Source organism: Pezoporus occidentalis, unplaced genomic scaffold (assembly GCF_034315485.1).
Source record: "Pezoporus occidentalis ecotype Australia unplaced genomic scaffold, CSIRO_AGI_Poc_V1 ctg373, whole genome shotgun sequence".
In the NCBI taxonomy this organism is placed as follows: domain Eukaryota; kingdom Metazoa; phylum Chordata; class Aves; order Psittaciformes; family Psittacidae; genus Pezoporus; species Pezoporus occidentalis.
The window spans coordinates 13109-35510 of NW_026915695.1; the positions used below are offsets into that span (position 1 = coordinate 13109).

At 60.8% G+C, this 22402-nt stretch overlaps 2 protein-coding genes across 2 annotated transcripts in view; both read right to left on the reverse strand.

The window, feature by feature from the left end:
* Positions 1–308: 308 nt before the first annotated feature.
* Positions 309–11813, reverse strand: SLC27A3 (solute carrier family 27 member 3). Its single transcript, XM_062631807.1, has 10 exons — positions 11249–11813; positions 9937–10149; positions 8531–8689; positions 8313–8437; positions 6192–6386; positions 4141–4231; positions 3856–4054; positions 2321–2418; positions 2105–2235; positions 309–1198 (listed from the first exon to the last, which is right to left on the reverse strand). The coding sequence occupies exons 1-10, from the start codon at positions 11811–11813 to the stop codon at positions 1022–1024; spliced, it is 1953 nt and encodes a 650-aa protein (XP_062487791.1). The 3' UTR covers positions 309–1021.
* A 1781-nt stretch (positions 11814–13594) lies between these two features.
* Positions 13595–22402, reverse strand: part of INTS3 (integrator complex subunit 3) — a 38914-nt gene continuing 30106 nt past the window's right edge. The window contains exons 23-30 of the mRNA XM_062631739.1: positions 20370–20445; positions 19816–19929; positions 19697–19745; positions 19098–19265; positions 16496–16596; positions 15967–16039; positions 15405–15561; positions 13595–13702 (exon numbers count right to left, since the gene is read on the reverse strand). Coding sequence (XP_062487723.1) covers positions 13625–13702; positions 15405–15561; positions 15967–16039; positions 16496–16596; positions 19098–19265; positions 19697–19745; positions 19816–19929; positions 20370–20445 — 816 coding nt within the window. The 3' untranslated portion in view covers positions 13595–13624. The remainder of the gene's footprint in view (positions 13703–15404; positions 15562–15966; positions 16040–16495; positions 16597–19097; positions 19266–19696; positions 19746–19815; positions 19930–20369; positions 20446–22402) is intronic.

The window sequence follows — 22402 nt, forward strand, 5'->3', positions numbered from 1 at the left end:
CCCCCATCAGTGACATTCCCTATTCCAAGGGTGACCCCCCCCGGATCCTGGGGTGGGAATGGGAGGAAACAGTGACAAAAAAAGTGCTACAAAAGAGGTTTTATTTACCAAAAATCACTTAAAAAAGAGAGAACGGTCCCGAGTATAAAGAGAAGAGGGGAAGGCACTGGCGCCCCATTGACGGGCTAGGATAAGCCCTGGGGCATGGGGATAGGGATGGATGCAGGAGACAAGTGGGGGCAGTGGGATGGACACAGGGATATGGATGGGATGGAGCTGGGGTGTCCAGGGGCATAGGGACAAACAGGACATGGGGTACGTGGGGCTGGAAGGATGGACATGGAGACATGGAGGATGGATGTGGGGAGCTATAGGACGGATGTGGGGTACCCAGAGATGGCAGGATGGATGCAGGGACAGACGGGACTGATACAGGGACTGGGGACAGGAGGATGGATGTGGGTACCCGGGGATGTGGGATGGACGTGGGGAGCTACAGGGTGGATATTGGGTACCGAGGGGTGGATGCTGGGTACCCAGGGATGGATGTTGGGTACCCAGGGAGGGATGTTGGGTACGAGGGATGGATGCTGGGTACCAAGGGATGGATGCTGGGTACCAAGGGATGGACGTTGGGTACCCAGGGAGGGACACTGGGTATCAAGGGATGGACGTTGGGTACCAAGGAATGGATGCTGGGTACCCAGGGATGGATGCTGGGTACCCAGGGATGGATGCTGGGTACCAAGGGATGGACGTTGGGTACCCAGGGATGGATGCTGGGTACCAAGGGATGGACGTTGGGTACCCAGGGATGGACGTTGGGTACCCAGGGATGGATGCTGGGTACCAAGGGATGGATGCTGGGTACCAAGGGATGGATGTTGGGTACCCAGGGATGGACGTTGGGTTCCCAGGGAGGGACACTGGGTATCAAGGGATGGATGTTGGGTACCCAGGGATGGCCATGGGGATCCCATGGGGCACCCAGTGCAGGACCCCCCCATGGGTTTGGGGCCCCCTAAATGCGGATGCTCCCATCCAGGACCCCCTCCCATTGCGCAGGGCCGAGGGGCACATAGGCCTTGGAGCTCTGGTCCAGCAGGAAGAGGGGGTCAGGGATGGAGGTGGGGTCGAAGCCCTCCTGTGCCAACCGCACCTTCTGCTGCTTGAAGGTGTCCGTCATCTCCAGGCGCTCCTGAGGCGCAATGGGGCAGGATGGGACCTATCCGTGTGTCCTCCATCCCCATCCCCATCCCCATCCCCATCCCATCCCATCCCCATCCCATCCCCATCCCAATCCCACCCCATCCCATCCCCATATCCCATCCCCCACCCCATCCCATCCCCCATACACCCCATCCATCCCATTATCCATACACCCCATCCCCATATCCCATCCCATCCCCATCCCATCCCCATCCCATCCCCATCCCATCCCATCTCCATCCCATTCCCATCCCATTCCCATCCCCATCCCATCCCGTTCCCATCCCATCCCATCCCCATCCCATCCCCATCCCATCCCATCCCCATCCCATCCCATCCCATCCCATCCCCATCCCCATCCCACCCCATCCCATCCCCATCCCCATCCCCATCCCACCCCATCCCATCCCCATCCCATCCCATCTCACCCCATCCCATCCCCATCCCCATCCCTATCCCACCCCATCCCCATCCCACCCCATCCCCATCCCATCCCATCCCCATCCCATCCCATCTCATCCCATCCCATCCCCATCCAACCCCCATCCAACCCCCATCCCATCCCATCCCATCCCATCCCCATCCCACCCCATCCCCATCCCATCCCATCCCCATCCCCATCCCCATCCCACCCCATCCCATCCCCATCCCATCCCATCTCACCCCATCCCATCCCCATCCCCATCCCTATCCCACCCCATCCCCATCCCACCCCATCCCCCCCATCCCATCCCCATCCCCACCCCATCCCCATCCCATCCCCATCCCATCCCATCTCACCCCATCCCATCCCCATCCCCATCCCTATCCCACCCCATCCCAACCCCACCCCATCCCCACCCATTCCCACCCCATTCCTTTTCCCATCCCATCCCCACCCCACCCCACCCCTCACCTGCAGGCGCAGGAAGCGGGGCCATGCGTAGGGCGGCAGGAGCCGCTCCACGTGCCGGAAGAGCGCGGCTCCATCCAGGCTGCAGCCGGGGCTCAGCACCAGCGCCGCCATCCCCGCGCGGCCCTCCTGGCCTGTGGGGCGAGGCGAGGGCAGGAGTGGGGCACAGGGCCTTTGGGTGTGGGGCACAGGGGCACCGGCGCCATGGGGCCCCGCTACCTGGCACGGTGACACCGTAGACGGTGGCTTCCTGCAGCGCCTCGTGGGCCAGCAGCGCTTCAGCCACCTCGGTGGTGGCCACGTTCTCGCCTTTCCACCTGCGAGGGATGATGATGGGAACGGTGGGGATGGATGAGGGTGGGAATGGTGGGGATGGTGGGGACGGTGGGGATGGTGGGGATGGATGAGGGTGGGGATGGTGGGAATGATGGGAATGGTGGGGATGGTGGGGATGGATGAGGGTGGGAATGGTGGGGATGGTGGGGATGATGGGGATGGTGGGAATGGTGGGAATGATGGGAACGGTGGGGATGGTGGGGATGGTGGGAATGATGGGGATGGTGGGGATGGATGATGGTGGGAATGATGGGGATGGTGGGGATGGTGGGGATGGGAATGATGGGGATGGTGGGGATGGTGGGGATGGGAATGATGGGGATGGTGGGGATGGTGGGGATGGGAATGATGGGGATGACAGGGATGACGGGAATGATGATTAAGATGATGATGGGGATGATGTCGATGAAGATGATCATGATGAGGATGGGGATGGATGATGATGATGATTAAGATGATGACGATGACGACAATGGGGATGATGGGGATGAAGGGGATGATGCGGATGATGATGATGATGGGGATGGATGATGATGATGATGAAGATGATGATGACAACGGGGGTGATGGGGATGATGTGGATGATGATGATGATGAAGGGGATAATGGGGATGATGACGGAGATGAGAACGATGGGGATGATGATGATGGGGATAGATGTTGATGACGACAGGGATAATGAGAATGATGATGGGGATGGGATGATGGGGATGGGGATGATGTGGATGATGATGGGGATGGGGATGATGGGGATGGGGATAATGATGATGATGATGATGATGATGATGATGATGGGGATAACAATGATGGGGATGGATGATGATGATGGGGACGGATGATGATGATGGGGATGACGATGATGGGGATGGGGATGATGATGTGGATGATGATGATGGGGATGGATGATGATGATGGGGACGGATGATGATGATGGGGATGATGGGGATGGATGATGATGATGATGTGGATGATGATGTTGGGGACGGATGATGATGATGATGGGGACGGATGATGATGATGGGGACGGATGATGATGATGATGTGGATGATGATGATGGGGACGGATGATGATGATGATGGCGATGATGGGGATGGATGATGATGATGATGTGGATGATGATAATGGGGATGGATGATGATGATGTGGATGATGATGGGGATGGATGATGATGATGGGAATGGATGATGATGATGATGGGGATGATGGGGATGGATGATGATGATGATGGGGATGATGATAATGGGGACGGATGATGATGATGATGGGGATGATGATGATGGGCACGGATGCTGACGACGATGAAGATGATGTCAACGACGATGTGGATGGGGATGACGCTGGCGACGCGCAGGTCCCGCAGGGGGTCCTCCCCCGTGTCCCCCCCCTCCAAAACCACCACCGTGGCCCCGGGGGGTACCTGAAGGTGTCCCCGGTGCGGTCCCGGAAGCGCACGAACTGCTCCTCGTCCTGCTCCATCAGGTCCCCGGTGCTGAAGTAGGAATCGCCCTCGGCAAAGACCCCGCGCAGGAGCTTCTGCTCCGAGAGCTCGCGCCCGCCCGCGTAGCCCAGGAACGGGGTGCGGGGGGTGACGGGCGCGATCAGGAGCCCCGGCTCCCCTGCGGGCGATGGGTGCGGGTGAATGGGGGGCACCCGATGGGATCTGCACCTGCACCCCCCCCTCCTCCCCATGGCCGGCACTCACCCGGCCCCACGCGGATGCAGCGCCCGGACGCGTCGCGCACCGGGGCTCCCGTGGCCACGTCGTAGCGCACGATCTCGAAGGGAGACACCAGCTTGGGGGGGGGGGGGCAATGGGGAGAGGTTAATGTGGGGCACAGACACCCCCACGGACTGCACGTCCCGTTGACCACCATGAAGCCCACCTCCCATTGACACCCACTCAACCCCATCCCTTTCACCCCCATTCCATTCACCTCCATTCACCTCATCCCATTCACCCCCATCCCCATCCCAATCACTTGCCATTCACTCCCATCCCATTGACCCTCATTCACCCCCATCCCATTCATCCCCATTAACCCCCATCCCATTAACCCCCATCCCATTACCCCCACCTCATTCATCTCCATTCATCCCCATCCCATTCACACCCATCCCATTACCCCCAACCCATTCACCTCCATTCATCCCCATCCCATTCACCCCCATTCATCTCCATCCCATTCACCCCCATCCCATTCACTCCCATTCACCCCAATCCCATTACCCCCAACCCATTCACCTCCATTCATCCCCATCCCATTGACCCCCATCCCATTCATCCCCACCCCATTCACACCCATCCCATTACCCCCAACCCATTCACCTCCATTCATCCCCATCCCATTGACCCCCATTCATCCCCACCCCATTCACTCCCATCCCATTCACATCCATTCATCCCCACCCCATTCACCCCCATCCCATTACCCCCCAAAAATTCACCTCCATTCATCCCCATCTCATTGATCCCCATTCACCCCATCCCATTCACTCCCATCCCATTCACATCCATTCACCCCCACCTCATTCACCCCCATCCCATTGACCCCCATTCCTCCCCATCCCATTGACCCCCATTCATCCCCACCCCATTGACCCCCATTCCTCCCCATCCCATTGACCCCCATTCATCCCCACCCCATTGACCCCCATCCCATTCACATCCATTCCATTCACCTCATTCACCCCCATCCTATTCACATCCATCCCATTACCCCCAACCCATTCACCTCCATCCCATTACCCCCAACCCATTCACCTCCATTCATCCCCATCCCATTCACATCCATTCACCCCCACCTCACTCACCCCCATTCCATTCACCCCCATCCCATTGACCCCCATTCATCCCCACCCCATTCACCCCCATCCCATTCACATCCATTCACCCCCACCCCGTTCACCCCCATCCCATTCACCTCCATCCCCATCCCATTCACTCCCATTCACCCCCATCCCATTCTCCCCCATTCATCCCCACCCCATGCACTCCCATTCACATCCATTCACCCCCATCCCTTTCACCCCCATCCCATTCACATCCATTCACCCCCACCCCATTGACCCCCATCCCATTCACCTCTATCCCCATCCCATTCACTCCCATCCCATTCACCCCCATCCCATTCACCTCTATCCCCATCCCATTGACCCCCCATTCACCCCCATCCCATTCACCCCTATCCCATTCACATCCATTCACCCCCATCCCATTCTCCCCCATTCATCCCCACCCCATTCACCCCCATCCCATTCACTCCCATTCACCCCCATCCCTTTCACCCCCATTCATCCCCACCCCATTCACCCCCATCCCATTCTCCCCCATTCATCCCCACCCCATTTACCCCATCCCATTCACCCCATCCCATTCACCCCCATCCCATTCTCCCCCATTCACCCCCATCCCATTTACCCCCATCCCATTCTCCCCCACTCATCCCAATCCCATTCACCCCCATCCCATTCACCCCCATTCATCCCCCACCCATTCACTCCCATTCACATCCATTCACCCCCATCCCTTTCACCCCCATTCATCCCCACCCCGTTCACCCCCATCCCATTCACATCCATTCACCCCCACCCCATTGACCCTCATCCCATTCACCTCTATCCCCATCCCATTCACCCCATCCCATTCACCCCCATCCCATTCACCCCCATTCATCCCCACCCCATTTACCCCATCCCATTCACCCCCACCCCATTCACTCCCATTCACCCCCGCTGACCCCCTCTGACCCCCACCTTGTAGATGAAGCTTCCGCGCCCCACGGCGCCGGGGGTCCCGGTGTAGTTGAAGAGGGAGACGTTGCCCTCGCTCTGCCCGTACGTCTCCACGACGCGCATGGGCCCGAAGCGCTGCAGGAAGCGGCGCCAGACGCCGGCGCTCAGCCCGCTCCCCACGGCCAAGCGCACGCCGTGGCTCCGATCCCCGGGGCGCTGCGGGCACGGGGACGGGGGGGCGTTAGGGCGGACCCACAGCGCCCCACAGACACAGCCTGACCCACAGCGGCCCACAGACAGAGCCTGACCCACAGACACAGCCTGACCCACAGACAGAGCCTGACCCACAGACACAGCCTGACCCACAGACACAACCTGACCCACAGCGCCCCACAGACACGGCCTGACCCACAGCGCCCCACAGACAGAGCCTGACCCACAGACAGAGCCTGACCCACAGCGCCCCACAGACACGGCCTGACCCACAGACACAACCTGACCCACAGCGCCCCACAGACACGGCCTGACCCACAGACAGAACCTGACCCACAGCGCCCCATAGACACAGCCTGACCCACAGACAGAACCTGACCCACAGTGCCCCAGAAACAGAACCTGACCCACAGACAGAGCCTGACCCACAGCGCCCCACAGACACGGCCTGACCCAGAGACAGAACCTGACCCACAGCGCCCCAGAGACAGAGCCTGACCCACAGACAGAACCTGACCCACAGCATCCCCATAGACACAGCCTGACCCACAGACACAACCTGACCCACAGCATCCCCATAGACAGAGCCTGACCCACAGACAGAACCTGACCCACAGCACCCCCATTACCCCCCCCCAGACAGAACCTGCCCCCCACCTGGGGCTGGTTGAGCAGGTAGCGGCAGAGCTCCCCGATGTACTGGAACACGGTGACCCCCTCGGCCCCAGAGACACAGCCTGACCCACAGACACAGCCTGACCCACAGCATCCCCATAGACAGAACCTGACCCACAGCATCCCCATAGACAGAGCCTGACCCACAGCATCCCCATAGACAGAGCCTGACCCACAGCATCCCCATAGACAGAACCTGACCCACAGCATCCCCATAGACACAACCTGACCCACAGCATCCCCATAGACACAACCTGACCCACAGCATCCCCATAGACACAGCCTGACCCACAGACACAGCCTGACCCACAGCATCCCCATAGACACAACCTGACCCACAGCATCCCCATAGACACAACCTGACCCACAGCATCCCCATAGACACAACCTGACCCACAGCATCCCCATAGACACAACCTGACCCACAGCATCCCCATAGACACAACCTGACCCACAGACAGAACCTGACCCACAGCATCCATAGAGACAGAACCTGACCCACAGCATCCCCATAGACACAGCCTGACCCACAGCATCCCCAGAGACACAACCTGACCCACAGCATCCCTATAGACACAGCCTGACCCACAGCATCCCCATAGACATAACCTGACCCCCAGCATCCCCATAGACACAACCTGACCCACAAACAGAACCTGACCCACAGCATCCCCATAGACAGAACCTGACCCACAGCATCCCCATAGACAGAACCTGACCCACAGCATCCCCATAGACACAACCTGACCCACAGCATCCCCATAGACACAGCCTGACCCACAGCATCCATAGAGACAGAACCTGACCCACAGCATCCCCATAGACAGAACCTGACCCACAGCATCCCCATAGACAGAACCTGACCCACAGCATCCCCATAGACACAACCTGACCCACAGCATCCCCATAGACACAGCCTGACCCACAGACAGAACCTGACCCACAGCATCCCCATAGACAGAACCTGACCCACAGCATCCCCATAGACAGAACCTGACCCACAGCATCCCCATAGACACAACCTGACCCACAGCATCCCCAGAGACACAGCCTGTCCCACAGCATCCCCATACACACAACCTGACCCACAGCATCCCTATAGACAGAGCCTGACCCACAGCATCCCCAGAGACACAACCTCACCCACAGCATCCCCATAGACAGAGCCTGACCCACAGCATCCCCACAGACACAACCTGACCCACAGCATCCCCATAGACACAACCTGACCCCCAGACAGAACCTGCCCCCCACCTGGGGCTGGTTGAGCAGGTAGCGGCAGAGCTCCCCGATGTACTGGAACACGGTGACCCCCTCGGCCCTGCACTCGTCCCAGAACTGGGAGGCCGAGAACTTCTCCTTCAGCACGCACGTGGCCCCTATGGGGTGAATGGGGGCAATCAGGGGCTCACCCCCCCCGTCCCCAGCACCGCGGTGCCCTCCCCACGGAGCCGGGCCCCATCCTGGCTCACCGATGCCGATGCAGCCGGCGATGCCCAGCAGGGAGCCGGCCATGTGGTGCAGGGGCAGCGCCAGGTACACGACGTCGCGGCTGCAGGCGCCCACCAGCTCGTAGAAGCTCAGGCACAGCAGGGACTTGAGGTGGGAGACGCGGGCGGCCTTGGGGAGACCTGGAAAGAAGAAGGGGGGGGAACGGGGGGGGGGGTCCTGGCATCAGCAGAGCAACCCCCAGCACCATTGGAGAGCAGGCACCAGCGTCATTGGAGACCCGGCACCAGCATCAGCATCAGCACCATCATAGAGCCAACATCACCATCATAGAGCCAACGTCACCATCATAGAGCCAACATCATCACAGACCCAACATCATCACCATCATAGAGCCATCATCACCATCACAGACCCATCACCATCACCACCCCAGACCCATCACCATCCCAGACCTACCACCATCACCATCCCAGACCCATCACCATCCCAGACCCATCCCAGACCCATTACCATCACCATCACAGACCCATCACCATCACAGACCCACCATCACCATCCCAGACCCATCCCAGACCCATTACCATCACCATCACAGACCCATCACCATCACAGACCCATCACCATCACAGACCCACCACCATCACCATCACAGACCCATCACCATCACAGACCCACCACCATCACCATCACAGACCCATCACCATCACCATCACAGACCCATCACCATCACCACCCCAGACCCATCACCATCACAGACCTACCACCATCACCATCACAGACCCACCATCACCATCACCATCATAGACCCAGCACCATCACAGACCCACCACCATCACCATCACAGACCCACCACCATCACCATCACAGACCCATCACCATCACCATCACAGACCCATCACCATCACCACCCCAGACCCACCATCACCATCACAGACCCATCACCATCACAGACCCACCACCATCACCACCCCAGACCCATCATCACCACTCCAGACCCACCATCACCATCACCATCATAGACCCAGCACCATCACAGACCCATCACCATCACCATCACAGACCCATCACCATCACCATCACCACCACCATCACCACCACCATCACCATCCCAGACCCATCACCATCCCAGACCCATCACAGACCCATTACCATCACCATCACAGACCCACCACCATCCCAGACCCACCATCACCATCACAGACCCATCACAGACCCATTACCATCACCATCACAGACCCATCACCATCACAGACCCAGCACCGTCACAGACCCATCACCATCACAGACCCATGACGATCACCATCACCATCGCCACCCCAGACCCACCATCACCACCACCATCACCATCACAGACCCATCACCACCACCATCACCCCCCAGCCCCACCGTCACCCCAGAGCCCCGTCCCGCGCTCCCCGCCGCGCACCGGTCGTGCCGGACGTGAAGATGTACAGGCAGGTCTCGTTCATGTCCTCCGGCTGCCAAACGTCCTCGGGCTCCAGCTCCTCCGAGGCCGCATCCAGGCGCTCCTGCAGGGCCACGACGCCGGGGGGGTACGGCCCCGAGCCCAGCACCCACACCACGATGTCATCCTCCTGCTGCAGCGCGGGCAGGATGGGCTCCACGGACGCAAATAGGTCTGGGGGGGACATAGGAGAGGATGGGACCAGCGATAGGGATACCCCAGACGGGGCTGCCCCATCCCTACCCCACAGGGGGGGGGAAATGGCCAGGGATGACCACTGGGATCCATGGGGATGGGGCCAGGCTGGGGGCTCAATGAGAGGACCAAGCCCCAGGCCCCTCCGGAGCCTCTTCCCTGCTCGATGCCTCCTCTCTGGTCCCATGAGCCCGGGACTGCCACGGTCCCAAAAGCATCACCCTGGAGCCATGCCTGAGCCTCCCATCCCCTGCAGCCTTTGCCCACTCCAGACCCCATAGGGTCTGCACCTTTCTAGTTCCTCCCAACCCGTCCCCATCCCCAACCCCAGCCTTATCCCCATCCCCTTCCCTATCCTCATCCCATCCCTATCCCCAACCAGATCCCATGCCCTTCCTCATCCCCATCCCATCCACACCCCCTCCCCATCCGCATCCCATCCCCTTCCCTATCCCCATCCCCTCCCCATTCCCATCCCCTCCCCACCCCATCCCCATTTCCATCCCATTTCATCTCATCCCATCCCCATCCCATCCCATCCCTATCCCCATCTCCATCCCCATTCCCATCCTATTCCCATTCCCTTCCCATCCCCATCCCATCCCCTCCCCATTTCCATCCCATCCCCATATCATCTCATCTCATCTCATCCCATCCCATCCCATCCCCATCCCCATCCAATCCCTATCCCCATCCCCTCCCTATCCCCATCCCCTCCCCATCCGCATCCCATTCCCTCCCCATCCCATCCCCATTTCCATCCCCTCCCCATTCCCATCCCCTTCCCTATCCCCATCCCATTCCATCCCCTCCCCATTCCCATTCCCTCCCCATTTCCATCCCATCCCCATCTCATCTCATCTCATCCCATCCCCATCCCCATCCCATCCCCTCCCCATCCCATCCCCTTCCCTATCCTCATCCCATCCCTATCCCCATTCCCATCCCCTCCCCATTCCCATTCCCTCCCCATCCCATCCCCATTTCCATCCCATACCCATCCCCATACCATCCCCTTCCCTTCCCTATCCTCATCCCATCTCCCATCCCATCCCCATCCCCATCCCCCCCCCCTCACCATCCGCCACCAGCAGCGCCCTTGCCCCGCACTCTCTCAGGCAGTTCCTCAGCGCCGCGGGGCGCAGCGCGCTCCCGAGGAACGCGGGGCGCGCCCCGAGCGCCGCCAGCCCCAGCCACCCCCACACGAAGCGGGGCTCGTTCCCCGCCAGCAGCCCCACGGCCACGCCCGGCCCGAGCGCGCCCCCGCGCGCGGGACCGAGCCGGAGCCCGCGCAAGGCGTTGGCGACGCGCGCCACGGAGCGCGCCCCGCGCCCGTAGCTCAGGGTCCCGCCGGCCGCGCGCAGGAACGGGCGCGCGGGACCCGCCTCGGCCGCGCGCAGGAAGCGCGCGGGGAGGCTGCGCGCGCGCGCGCTCCCTCTCCCGCCAAACCGGCCCCGAGCGCGCAGGGCGCGCGCAGCGAAGGCGAGGTCCGCGCGCAGCAGCGGCCGCAGCAGCAGCAGCCCCGGCAGCAGCAGCGCCAGCGCCGCCAGCAGCGCCCACATCGCCCCGCGCAATGGAGCCCCGACGTCACCGCCGGAGATTCGGCGCTCATTGGACGCCGCCAGCACACCGAGAGCGCCCATTGGCTGCAGGGCTCCGGGGATACGCCCACCCCCCCCCCCTACACACACGCACGCACCGCTGCACGCAGCGCCACGCCCCGTTTCGTTTAGACCCCGCCTCCATGCACCGAGCGCTCATTGGGCAGCGCGGCCGCGGCTCACTGCCCATTGGCTGGAGCCGTGGGACAACCCCCCACACAGCGCCACGCCCGTTTCGTTTAGACCCCGCCCCCCTGTCCCGAACGCTCATTGGGCAGCGCGGCCGCGGCTCACCGCCCATTGGCTGGAGCCGTGGAACAGCCCCGCAATGGACACGCCCTACAGGGGCACTCCCATTGGACACCCCCCTCCCATTCACGTCCCCAGCAGCCCCCATTGATGCCGGGGCCCCCATTCCTGCCCCATGGCCCCCCCCCCCCGGGTGACCCCAATCCTGTCCCCCCTCCCCATTGAGTCTCCTCCATCCCCAATCCCCATTGAGCCCCCCCATGGAGCCCCCACCCCACATGGGGGGCACAGCACCATAAAGGGGGGGCACAGCATCAAGGGGGTGCACAGCACCATAAAGGGGGTGCACAGCATCAAGGGGGGGATCACAGCACCATAAATGGGGGTGCACAGCACCATAAAGGGGGTGCACAGCACCATAAATGGGGGGCACAGCACCATAAAAGGGGGTGCACAGCATCAAGGGGGTGCACAGCACCATAAAGGGGGGATCACAGCACCATAATGGGGGTGCACAGCATCAAGGGGGGGTCACAGCATCATAAAGGGGGTGCACAGCACCATAAAGAGGGGATCACAGCACCATAAAGGAGGTGCACAGCACCATAAATGGGGGTCACAGCACCATAAAGGGGGTGCACAGCATCAAGGGGGTGCACAGCACCATAAAGGGGGGATCACAGCACCATAAAGGGGGTGCACAGCATCAAGGGGGGGTGCACAGCATCAAGAGGGGGTCACAGCACCATAAAGCGGGTGCACAGCACCATAATGGGGGTGCACAGCATCAAGGGGGGGTCACAGCACCATAAAGGGGGTGCACAGCATCAAGGGGGGGTCACAGCACCATAAAGGGGGGATCACAGCACCATAAAGGGGGTGCACAGCATCAAGGGGGGGTCACAGCACCATAATGGGGGTGCACAGCATCAAGGGGGGGTCACAGCACCATAATGGGGGTGCACAGCATCAAGGGGGGGCCGCTGTACAAAACAGGAGAGGGCTTTTATTGCTGGTTCCTTTAAAAACACTTAAAAACTCCATTAACTCTTTGGGGGGGGGGGGTGGGACACGACATGGAACAGCCCCCCCCCCCCCCCAGCCCTTTGTGGGGTGTGTGGGGCAGGATCAGTGGGGTGCTATGGGTCAGGCCATGACCCCCTCCCCACCCCCAGCCCTCTGTGGGGTGTGTGGGGCAGGATCAGTGGGGTGCTATGGGTCAGGCCATGACACCCCCCCCCCCCCCAGCCCTCTGTGGGGTGTGTGGGGCAGGATCAGTGGGGTGCTATGGGTCAGGCCATGACCCCCCCCCCCAGCCCCCTGCAGCAGGACTCACTTGCACTCTTTATTTCCATCATGCCTATGAAAGAGGGTGCATGATGCCCCCCCCCCCCCGCACCCCAAAACCCCATGGGGGGGGGGGTCCCCATCCCCATTGCGGGGGGGGGAGGAAGGGGGGTCCCCATCCCCATTGAGGGGGGTGGGAAGGCCCAACCCCCTTTTTGCTGTTATAAAGGGGGGGTTGCAGGGGAAGGGGGGGTCCCGTCCCGTGTCCCCCCCCCCTGCCCCATAGGGAGCATCCTCCTGGCTCTGCCCCACAAGCATCAGTCGCTGTCGGAGCCCACGGCCGAGGAGCCCTTGCGCTTCCTCTTGGTGGGTTTGGGTTTGGTGTCTTCCTCCTCCTGCGGCAGAGAGGGGCGATGGGCAATGGGGGGCAGCCCTATGGGTCACTATAGGTGGGGGGTAGCCTTATGGGTCACTATAGGTGGGGGGCAGCCCTATGGGTCACTATAGGTGGGGGGCAGCCTTATGGGTCCCTATAGGTGGGGGGCAGCCCTATGGGTCACTATAGGTGGGGGGCAGCCCTATGGGTCCCTATAGGTGGGGGGCAGCCGTATGGGTCACTATAGGTGGGGGGCAGCCTTATGGGTCACTATAGGTGGGGGGCAGCCTTATGGGTCACTATAGGTGGGGGGCAGCCCTATGGGTCACTATAGGTGGGGGGCAGCCTTATGGGTCACTATAGGTGGGGGGCAGCCTTATGGGTCACTATAGGTGGGGGGCGGCCTTATGGGTCACTATAGGTGGGGGGCAGCCCTATGGGTCACTATAGGTGGGGGGCAGCCCTATGGGTCCCTATAGGTGGGGGGCAGTGGGCCGCCCTATGGGTCACTATAGGTGGGGGGCAGCCCTATGGGTCCCTATAGGTGGGGGGCAGCCCTATGGGTCACTATAGGTGGGGGGCAGCCCTATGGGTCACTATAGGTGGGGGGTAGCCCTATGGGTCACTACAGGTGGGGGGCAGCCCTATGGGTCACTATAGGTGGGGGGAAGCCCTATGGGTCACTACAGGTGGGGGGTAGCCCTATGGGTCCCTATAGGTGGGGGGCAGCCCTATGGGTCACTATAGGTGGGGGGCAGCCCTATGGGTCACTATAGGTGGGGGGCAGCTCTATGGGTCCCTATAGGTGGGGGGCAGCCCTACGGGTCACTATAGGTGGGGGGCAGCCCCCTATGGGGGGGCAGCCCGATGGGTCACTATAGGTGGGGGGCAGCCCTATGGGTCACTATAGGTGGGGGGCAGCTCTGTGGGTCCCTATAGGTGGGGGGCAGCCCTATGGGTCACTATAGGTGGGGGGCAGCCCTATAGGTCACTATAGGTGGGGGGCAGCCCTATAGGTCCCTATATAGTGGGCAATTGGGGGGAGAACTCCTATGGATTCTTATATAGGAGGCAATGGGTGGGGGCACCCCTATAGGTCCCTATATAGGGGGCAACGGGGGGGGCAGCCCTATGGATCCCTATAGGTGGGGAGCAGTCCTATAGGTCCCTATGGGTGTCAATGGGGGGCACCCCTATAGGTCCCTATGGGTGTCAATGGGGGGCACCCCTATAGGTCCTTATGGGTGTCAATGGGGGGGCACCCCTATAGGTGTCAATGGGGGGGCACCCCTATAGGTCCCTATGGGTGTCAATGGAGGGCACCCCTATAGGTGTCAATGGGGGGCACCCCTATAGGTCCCTATGGGTGTCAATGGGGGGGCACCCCTATAGGTCCCTATGGGTGTCAACGGGGGGCACCCCTATAGGTCCCTATGGGTGTCAACGGGGGGGCACCCCTGCAGGTCCCTATGGGTGTCAATGGGGGGGCACCCCTATAGGTCCTTATGGGTGTCAATGGGGGGGCACCCCTATAGGTCCCTATGGGTGTCAATGGGGGGCACCCCTATAGGTCCCTATGGGTGTCAATGGGGGGCACCCCTATAGGTGTCAATGGGGGGCACCCCTATGGATGTCAATGGAGGGCACCCCTGCAGGTCCCTATGGGGGTCAATGGGGGGCACCCCTATAGGTCCCTATGGGTGTCAACGGGGGGTGCTCACCGAGGCGCTGCTGGAGGCCGACTCCTCCTCGGGGTTGGGGGGCTGCGCCGTGCTCTTGCGGCTGCGGGGGCTGGCGATGGGGGCCTTGCGGCGGCTCTTGGGGGGCTTGCTCGAGGAGTCCTCGTATTCCTCAGCCAGGGAGAAGAGGTCGCTGAACCTGGGGGGCAGGGAAGGGAATGGGGCGGGGTGGGGATGGGATGGGGATGGGATGGGGATAGGGCGGGATGGGGATGGGAATGGGGTGGGGAGGGATGGGGATGGGATGGGAAGGGGATGGGGATGGTGTGGGATGGGGATGGGGTGGGGATGGGATGGGGTGGGGATGGGGATGGGGATGGGGTGGGGATGGGGATAGGGCGTGATGGGAATGGGAATGGGGTGGGGAGGGGATGGGGATGGGATGGGAAGGGGATGGGGATGGGGATGGGATGGGGATGGGGATAGGGCGTGATGGGAATGGGAATGGGGTGGGGAGGGATGGGGATGGGATGGGAAGGGGATGGGGATGGGGTGGGATGGGGATGGGGATGGGGCAGGATGGAGGAGGAAGGAAGGGACTCACTTCATCTTATGGGCTTCGTCGCAGCTGGCCTGGACGTGCTGCAGCGCCTGCAGGATCGGGGTTTGGCTGAAAACTGGGAAAGAGGAGGAAAATGGGAATGAGGGATGGGATCCGTGTCCTCTCCCCCCCCCCCCCACCCCATGAGGGGGATGGGGATGGGATGGGGATGGGGATGGGGATGGGATGGGGATGGGGATGGGGATGGGATGGGGATGGGGTGGGATGGGGATGGGGATGGGATGGGGATGGGATGGGGATGGGGATGGGATGGGGATGGGGATGGGATGGGATGGGGATGGGATGGGGATGGGGATGGGGATGGGGATGGGATGGGATGGGGATGGGGATGGGATGGGGATGGGATGGGGATGGGGATGGGGATGGGATGGGATGGGGAGGGGATGGGGATGGGATGGGGATGGGGATGGGATGGGATGGGGATGGGATGGGATGGGATGGGATGGGGATGGGGATGGGGATGGGGATGGGACGGGGATGGGATGGGGATGGGATGGGGATGGGTCCGTACAGTTCTGTTTGGTGTTGGTGAGGTTGAGGCGCAGGTTATCCAGGTGCTCCAGGATCTGCTCCAGGGTGAGCTGGGCCAGCTTGCTGCTGGAGCTGCGCAGGCTGAGGGCAGGGAGCAGCACCCATCAGGGAGCAGCACCCATCGGGCACAGCACCCATCGGGGCACAGCACCCATCAGGGCACAGAGCGGCACCCATTAGGGAGCGGCACCCATCAGGGAGCAGCACCCATCAGGGAGCAGCACCCATCGGGGCACAGCACCCATCAGGGCACAGCACCCATCAGGGAGCAGCACCCATCAGGGCACAGCACCCATCAGGGAGCAGTACCCATCGGGGCACGGCACCCATCGGGGCACAGCACCCATCGGGGCACAGCACCCATCAGGGAGCAGTACCCATCAGAGCACGGCACCCATCAGGGCACAGCACCCAAAGTGGGGGGGGGCACAAGGGATAAGGGGATACATCCTGCTTGGCTCCATCCCAACCAAGCGCCTCGGACACAGAACCTGGGGTGCTGCCCACAGGAGGGACCCCACCTGAGTGGGAATTGGACCTGGATCCTTTGGGGGCACCCAGAGGTGCCAGCTCTGTGCCATAGGGGGGCTGGGTGCATGGGTGCTGGATGGGTGCTCTGCTCTCCCAGGACACTAGATGTCCTTCCTCCTCCATCCCAAGGGCTGCAGGGATGCAGCCGGGAAGCAGCTCCCGTTTCCCTCTGAGAGCCGGGCACCTCCTCCAGCTCTGCCCATCTCAATCCCATCTTCTCTATGGCAGGGTCAAACCATTCCCATTATCATGGCCCTGCTTCCCTTAGCCAAAACCCCTCTTCCAGCTCTCGTGCGGGTCTCGGGAAGCAACTGACTGCACTAGGAGATGCTCTGGGCACCAGGAGACGCTCTGGGCACCAGGAGATGCTCTGGGTACCAAAAGATGCTCTGAGTACCAAAAGATGCTCTGGGCACTAGGAGATGCTCTGGGTACCAGATGTTCTGGGTACCAGAACATGCTCTGGGTACCAGTAGATGCTCTGGGTACCAGGAGATGCTCTGGGCACCAGGAGATGCTCTGGGTACCAGATGTCCTGGGTACCAGAAGATGCTCTGGACACCAGGAGATGCTCTGGGTACCAGGAGATGCTCTGGGCACTAGGAGATGCTCTGGGTACTAGGAGATGCTCTGGGTACCAGGAGATGCTCTGGGCACCAGGAGATGCTCTGGGTACCAGATGTCCTGGGTACCAGAAGATGCTCTGGACACCAGGAGATGCTCTGGGTACCAGGAGATGCTCTGGGCACTAGGAGATGCTCTGGGTACTAGGAGATGCTCTGGGTACCAGGAGATGCTCTGGGTACCAGATGTTCTGGGTACCAGAAGATGCTCTGGGTACCAGGAGATGCTCTGGGTACCAAAAGATGCTCTGAGTACCAAAAGATGCTCTGGGCACTAGGAGATGCTCTGGGTACCCGGAGATGCTCTGGGCACTAGGAGATGCTCTGGGTACCAGGAGATGCTCTGGCTACCAGAAGATGCTCTGGGCACCAGGAGATGCTCTGGGCACTAGGAGATGCTCTGGGTATCAAAAGATGCTCTGGGCACCAGGAGATGCTCTGGGCACCAGGAGATGCTCTGGATACCAGGAGATGCTCTGGGTACCAGGAGAAGCTCTGGACACCAGGAGATGCTCTGGCTACCAGAATATGCTCTGGGCACCAGGAGATGCTCTGGGCACTAGGAGATGCTCTGGGTATCAAAAGATGCTCTGGGCACCAGGAGATGCTCTGGCTACCAGAAGATGCTCTGGGCACCAGGAGATGCTCTGGGTACCAGGAGATGCTCTGGACACCAGGAGATGCTCTGGGTACCAGGAGATGCTCTGGGTACCAGATGTTCTGGGTACCAGAAGATGCTCTGGGTACCAGGAGATGCTCTGGGCACCAGGAGATGCTCTGGACACCAGGAGATGCTCTGGGTACCAGGAGATGCTCTGGGCACCAGGAGATGCTCTGGACACCAGGAGATGCTCTGGGTACCAGGAGATGCTCTGGGTACCAGATGTTCTGGGTACCAGAAGATGCTCTGGGCACCAGGAGATGCTCTGGATACCAGGAGATGCTCTGGGTACCAGGAGATGCTCTGGATACCAGGAGATGCTCTGGGTACCAGATGTTCTGGGTACCAGAAGATGCTCTGGGTACCAGGAGATGCTCTGGGCACCAGGAGATGCTCTGGGCACTAGGAGATGCTCTGGGTACCAGGAGATGCTCTGGGCACCAGGAGATGCTCTGGATACCAGGAGATGCTCTGGGTACCAGATGTTCTGGGTACCAGAAGATGCTCTGGGTACCAGGAGATGCTCTGGGTACCAGGAGATGCTCTGGGTACCAAAAGATGCTCTGAGTACCAGGAGATGCTCTGGGCACCAGGAGATGCTCTGGGCACCAGGAGATGCTCTGGCTACCAAGAGCAAGATGCTCAACAGGTACCAAGAGGGGGGTCAGCACTGGGACCTGCTTGGTTCCTGGGATCCCAATGGGACACACAAAGGGGACACAAAGGGGACAGGGGGGTGTCAGAGGGTGCCCGCCCCAGCCCCACACCTCTGCCTCTTCCGGGGCAGGCTGTTGTTCTTGATGAGCAGGGATTTGATGTGCTCGGCCAGGAGGTCGTCGTGTTTGATGCACCAGTGCCGCAGGATGCTCGTGGTGAACTGGTCGTCGGGGTGGCAGGGCCGGCTCAGCACCATCTTCACCATCTCCTCGCTGGGCCTGTGGGGACCGGAGGAGGGAGGGAGGGAGGATGCGGAGCTCCCTGCCCAGTCATCCCCATTCCATCCCTTATCCCAGCACCCCCATCCCAAGCTTTTCCACTAAGGCTGCTTGGAGCTGGGATGAGCTGAGCTGAGCTGAATGATGCTCTGCAGTGCAGGATGCGACCAATCCAGCCCCGCAGGGAGGGGAAGCCAGCTCCATGCCCTCCAGGAGGCAGGGGATGCTGCCCTATGGTAGGGAATGGGAGCCAGGACAGGACTTGCACCCAGAGCAATGGGGGGAGCAGCAAGAGGAGGGGTTTTCCAACCTGAATCCTAAAGGATTCAAGCTTGGGGGGGGTAGGGGGGGCATCCCCATGGCCCTGCCCCAGTGATGCTGCCCAAGCCTCCACACACACACACACCCCCCAAGCATCGCACAGCACTTACTTCTCCCTCCTCAGCTGCAGCAACAGGCAGGACAAGGCCTCGGGGTGGTCTGCAACGAGAGGAGATGCTCGGTGACGAGCTCCTGGTGGTCCCATCCTGCACGCAGGGGCTCAGCTCACCTTTGTACTTGAGGTGCTGCAGGATGGGGATGATGGTCTCCAGGGGGATGCTGTGCGCCAGGAAGAGCTGCCACGTGCAGTACTGCTCAAAGGTCTCCCAGTCCAGGCTCTGAACTATAGGGAGAGGGTGGGGGGGGGCACAGCACAATGAGGGCACCCATCAGGACCAGCATGGAGAAGGGAATGGGGGGGCTTTGGGCTTGGGGGGGCTTTTCCACCCCGTGATGGGTGCGAGGGGGAGGCCAAATCCTGCTCAAGAGTGGGGATGCTGGGGGGGGGGGGGGCAGTGATTGCAGGTACCAGGTGCAGTGGGCTCCATCCGAGGGGCTTAAGAGGAACGGTCCAAGGGCCACATCAAGCAGGGTGAGGGGGGGGGTGGCATCCAACAGGAACCAAAGGGTCCCAACCTCTCCCATCCCATCCCATCCCAATGCATTGGGGAAGAGGCTGCACCGGTATGGTTGGATAGGGATAGGGATAGAAAGGGTGGATGTGGGGTTGGGGGGGGTGTAGGGGGGTCTCTCTGCAGCATGGGATGCTCCAGAGCTACTCACTGAGGATGTTGAGCACGGAATCCTTGCGGAACATGACCAGGTTGCCCATCATCACGTGGCAAACCAGCTCCTGCAACTGGGAAACGGAGACAAACAGGGATTGGGGTGGGGGGGGAAACCTTCCCATGGGATAAGGCTGGAGAGCTGCGGCTCCATTGATGCATCCACATCATCCTAGTGATGGGGCCAAGGGGAAGGGCTTGAACCTGCCAGAGGGGTGATGGAGACGGCACTGACCCACCCCTGCATCCCTGCATCCCATGGAATGCAGGGAGGGGAGCGCCATTCCCTGCTTGTGCCCCCCCCACCTTGGGCTCCCAGCTCCATCCCTCCCTGCTCCTCAGCCTCGCTCAGAGCACAGGGTGCTGGAAGCTCATAGAGCCCCATGGCTCTGCCCCATAGCTCTGCCCCATAGCGCTGGGCACAAGGGCCAAGGAGCCAGGAAGAATAACAGGAAGGAAGGAAGGAGGGGAGAGGAAACCCATGGAGCTCTGGTGGGAATAACAAATCCTGGAGCAGGGGAGGGAGGGAGGGAGGGAAGTGAGGGGCTGGGCATGAAGTGGGGGGGGTCAGGGCATCAGGGCTCCAACCCTTCCTGTACCCAGCTCTGGCTCCAAGGAGCGGCGTTCCAGGCCGGGAATAGCAGGAACAGCCCAGGAATGATGGAGAAATGAGGGCGGTTCAAGGGTTATCAGCACATCAGCAGACGGCGGAGCATTCCTGCCCTGCTATTCCTGGCTTGCTGCGGGCAGCTCAGCTATTCCATAGGGATCCATCTCCCAAAGGGAAGGAGAGGGGGGAGGCTGCAATGCATCCCACCAGGAGATGGGAATGCGCTGCCTGCATCCTGCCTGCGCCCATCGGGGCTCAGCACCTCCTGCCTGGGCTTGCTGCTGCTGCTGCCCCCCATAAACCTGCCTCAGGGGGGCTAGGAGGGAGCCCGGTGGTGATGGATTGGCTGCAAAGCCACCGATTCCCTCCTGGAATGATGCCGGGATGCAGCGGCTTGGGCTCAGCCTCCCTATGGGAATGAGGTGTAGGGATTGGCTTGAGGAGCCAATCCCTATGGGAATGAGGTGCAGGGATCAGCTTGAGGAGCCAATCCCTATGGGAATGAGGTGCAGGGATTGGCTTGAGGAGCCAATCCCTATGGGAATGAGGTGCAGGGATCAGTTTGAGGAGCCAATCCCTATGGGAATGAGGTGCAGGGATCAGCTTGAGGAGCCAATCCCTATGGGAATGAGGTGCAGGGATCGCCTTGAGGAGCCAATCCCTATGGGAATGAGGTGCAGGGATCGGTTTGAGGAGCCAATCCCTATGGGAATGAGGTGCAGGGATCAGCTTGAGGAGCCAATCCCTATGGGAATGAGGTGCAGGGATCAGTTTGAGGAGCCAATCCCTATGGGAATGAGGTGCAGGGATCGCCTTGAGGAGCCAATCCCTATGGGAATGAGGTGCAGGGATCAGCTTGAGGAGCCAATCCCTATGGGAATGAGGTGCAGGGATCAGTTTGAGGAGCCAATCCCTATGGGAATGAGGTGCAGAGATGGGCTTGAGGAGCCAATCCCTATGGGAATGAGGTGCAGAGATTGGCTTGAGGAGCCAATCCCTATGGGAATGAGGTGCAGGGATCGGTTTGAGGAGCCAATCCCTATGGGAATGAGGTGCAGGGATCAGTTTGAGGAGCCAATCCCTATGGGAATGAGGTGCAGGGATCAGCTTGAGGAGCCAATCCCTATGGGAATGAGGTGCAGAGTTTGGCTTGAGGTGCCAATCCCTATGGGAATGAGGTGCAGGGATCGGCTTGAGGAGCCAATCCCTATGGGAATGAGGTGCAAGGATCAGCTTGAGGAGCCAATCCCTATGGGAATGAGGTGCAGGGATCGGCTTGAGGAGCCAATCCCTATGGGAATGAGGTGCAGGGATCAGCTTGAGGAGCCAATCCCTATGGGAATGAGGTGCAGGGATCAGCTTGGCCTCGCTCAAGAAGGGGCAGGAGGAGGAGGAGGAGGAAAGGAGCACGGGCGCATCCC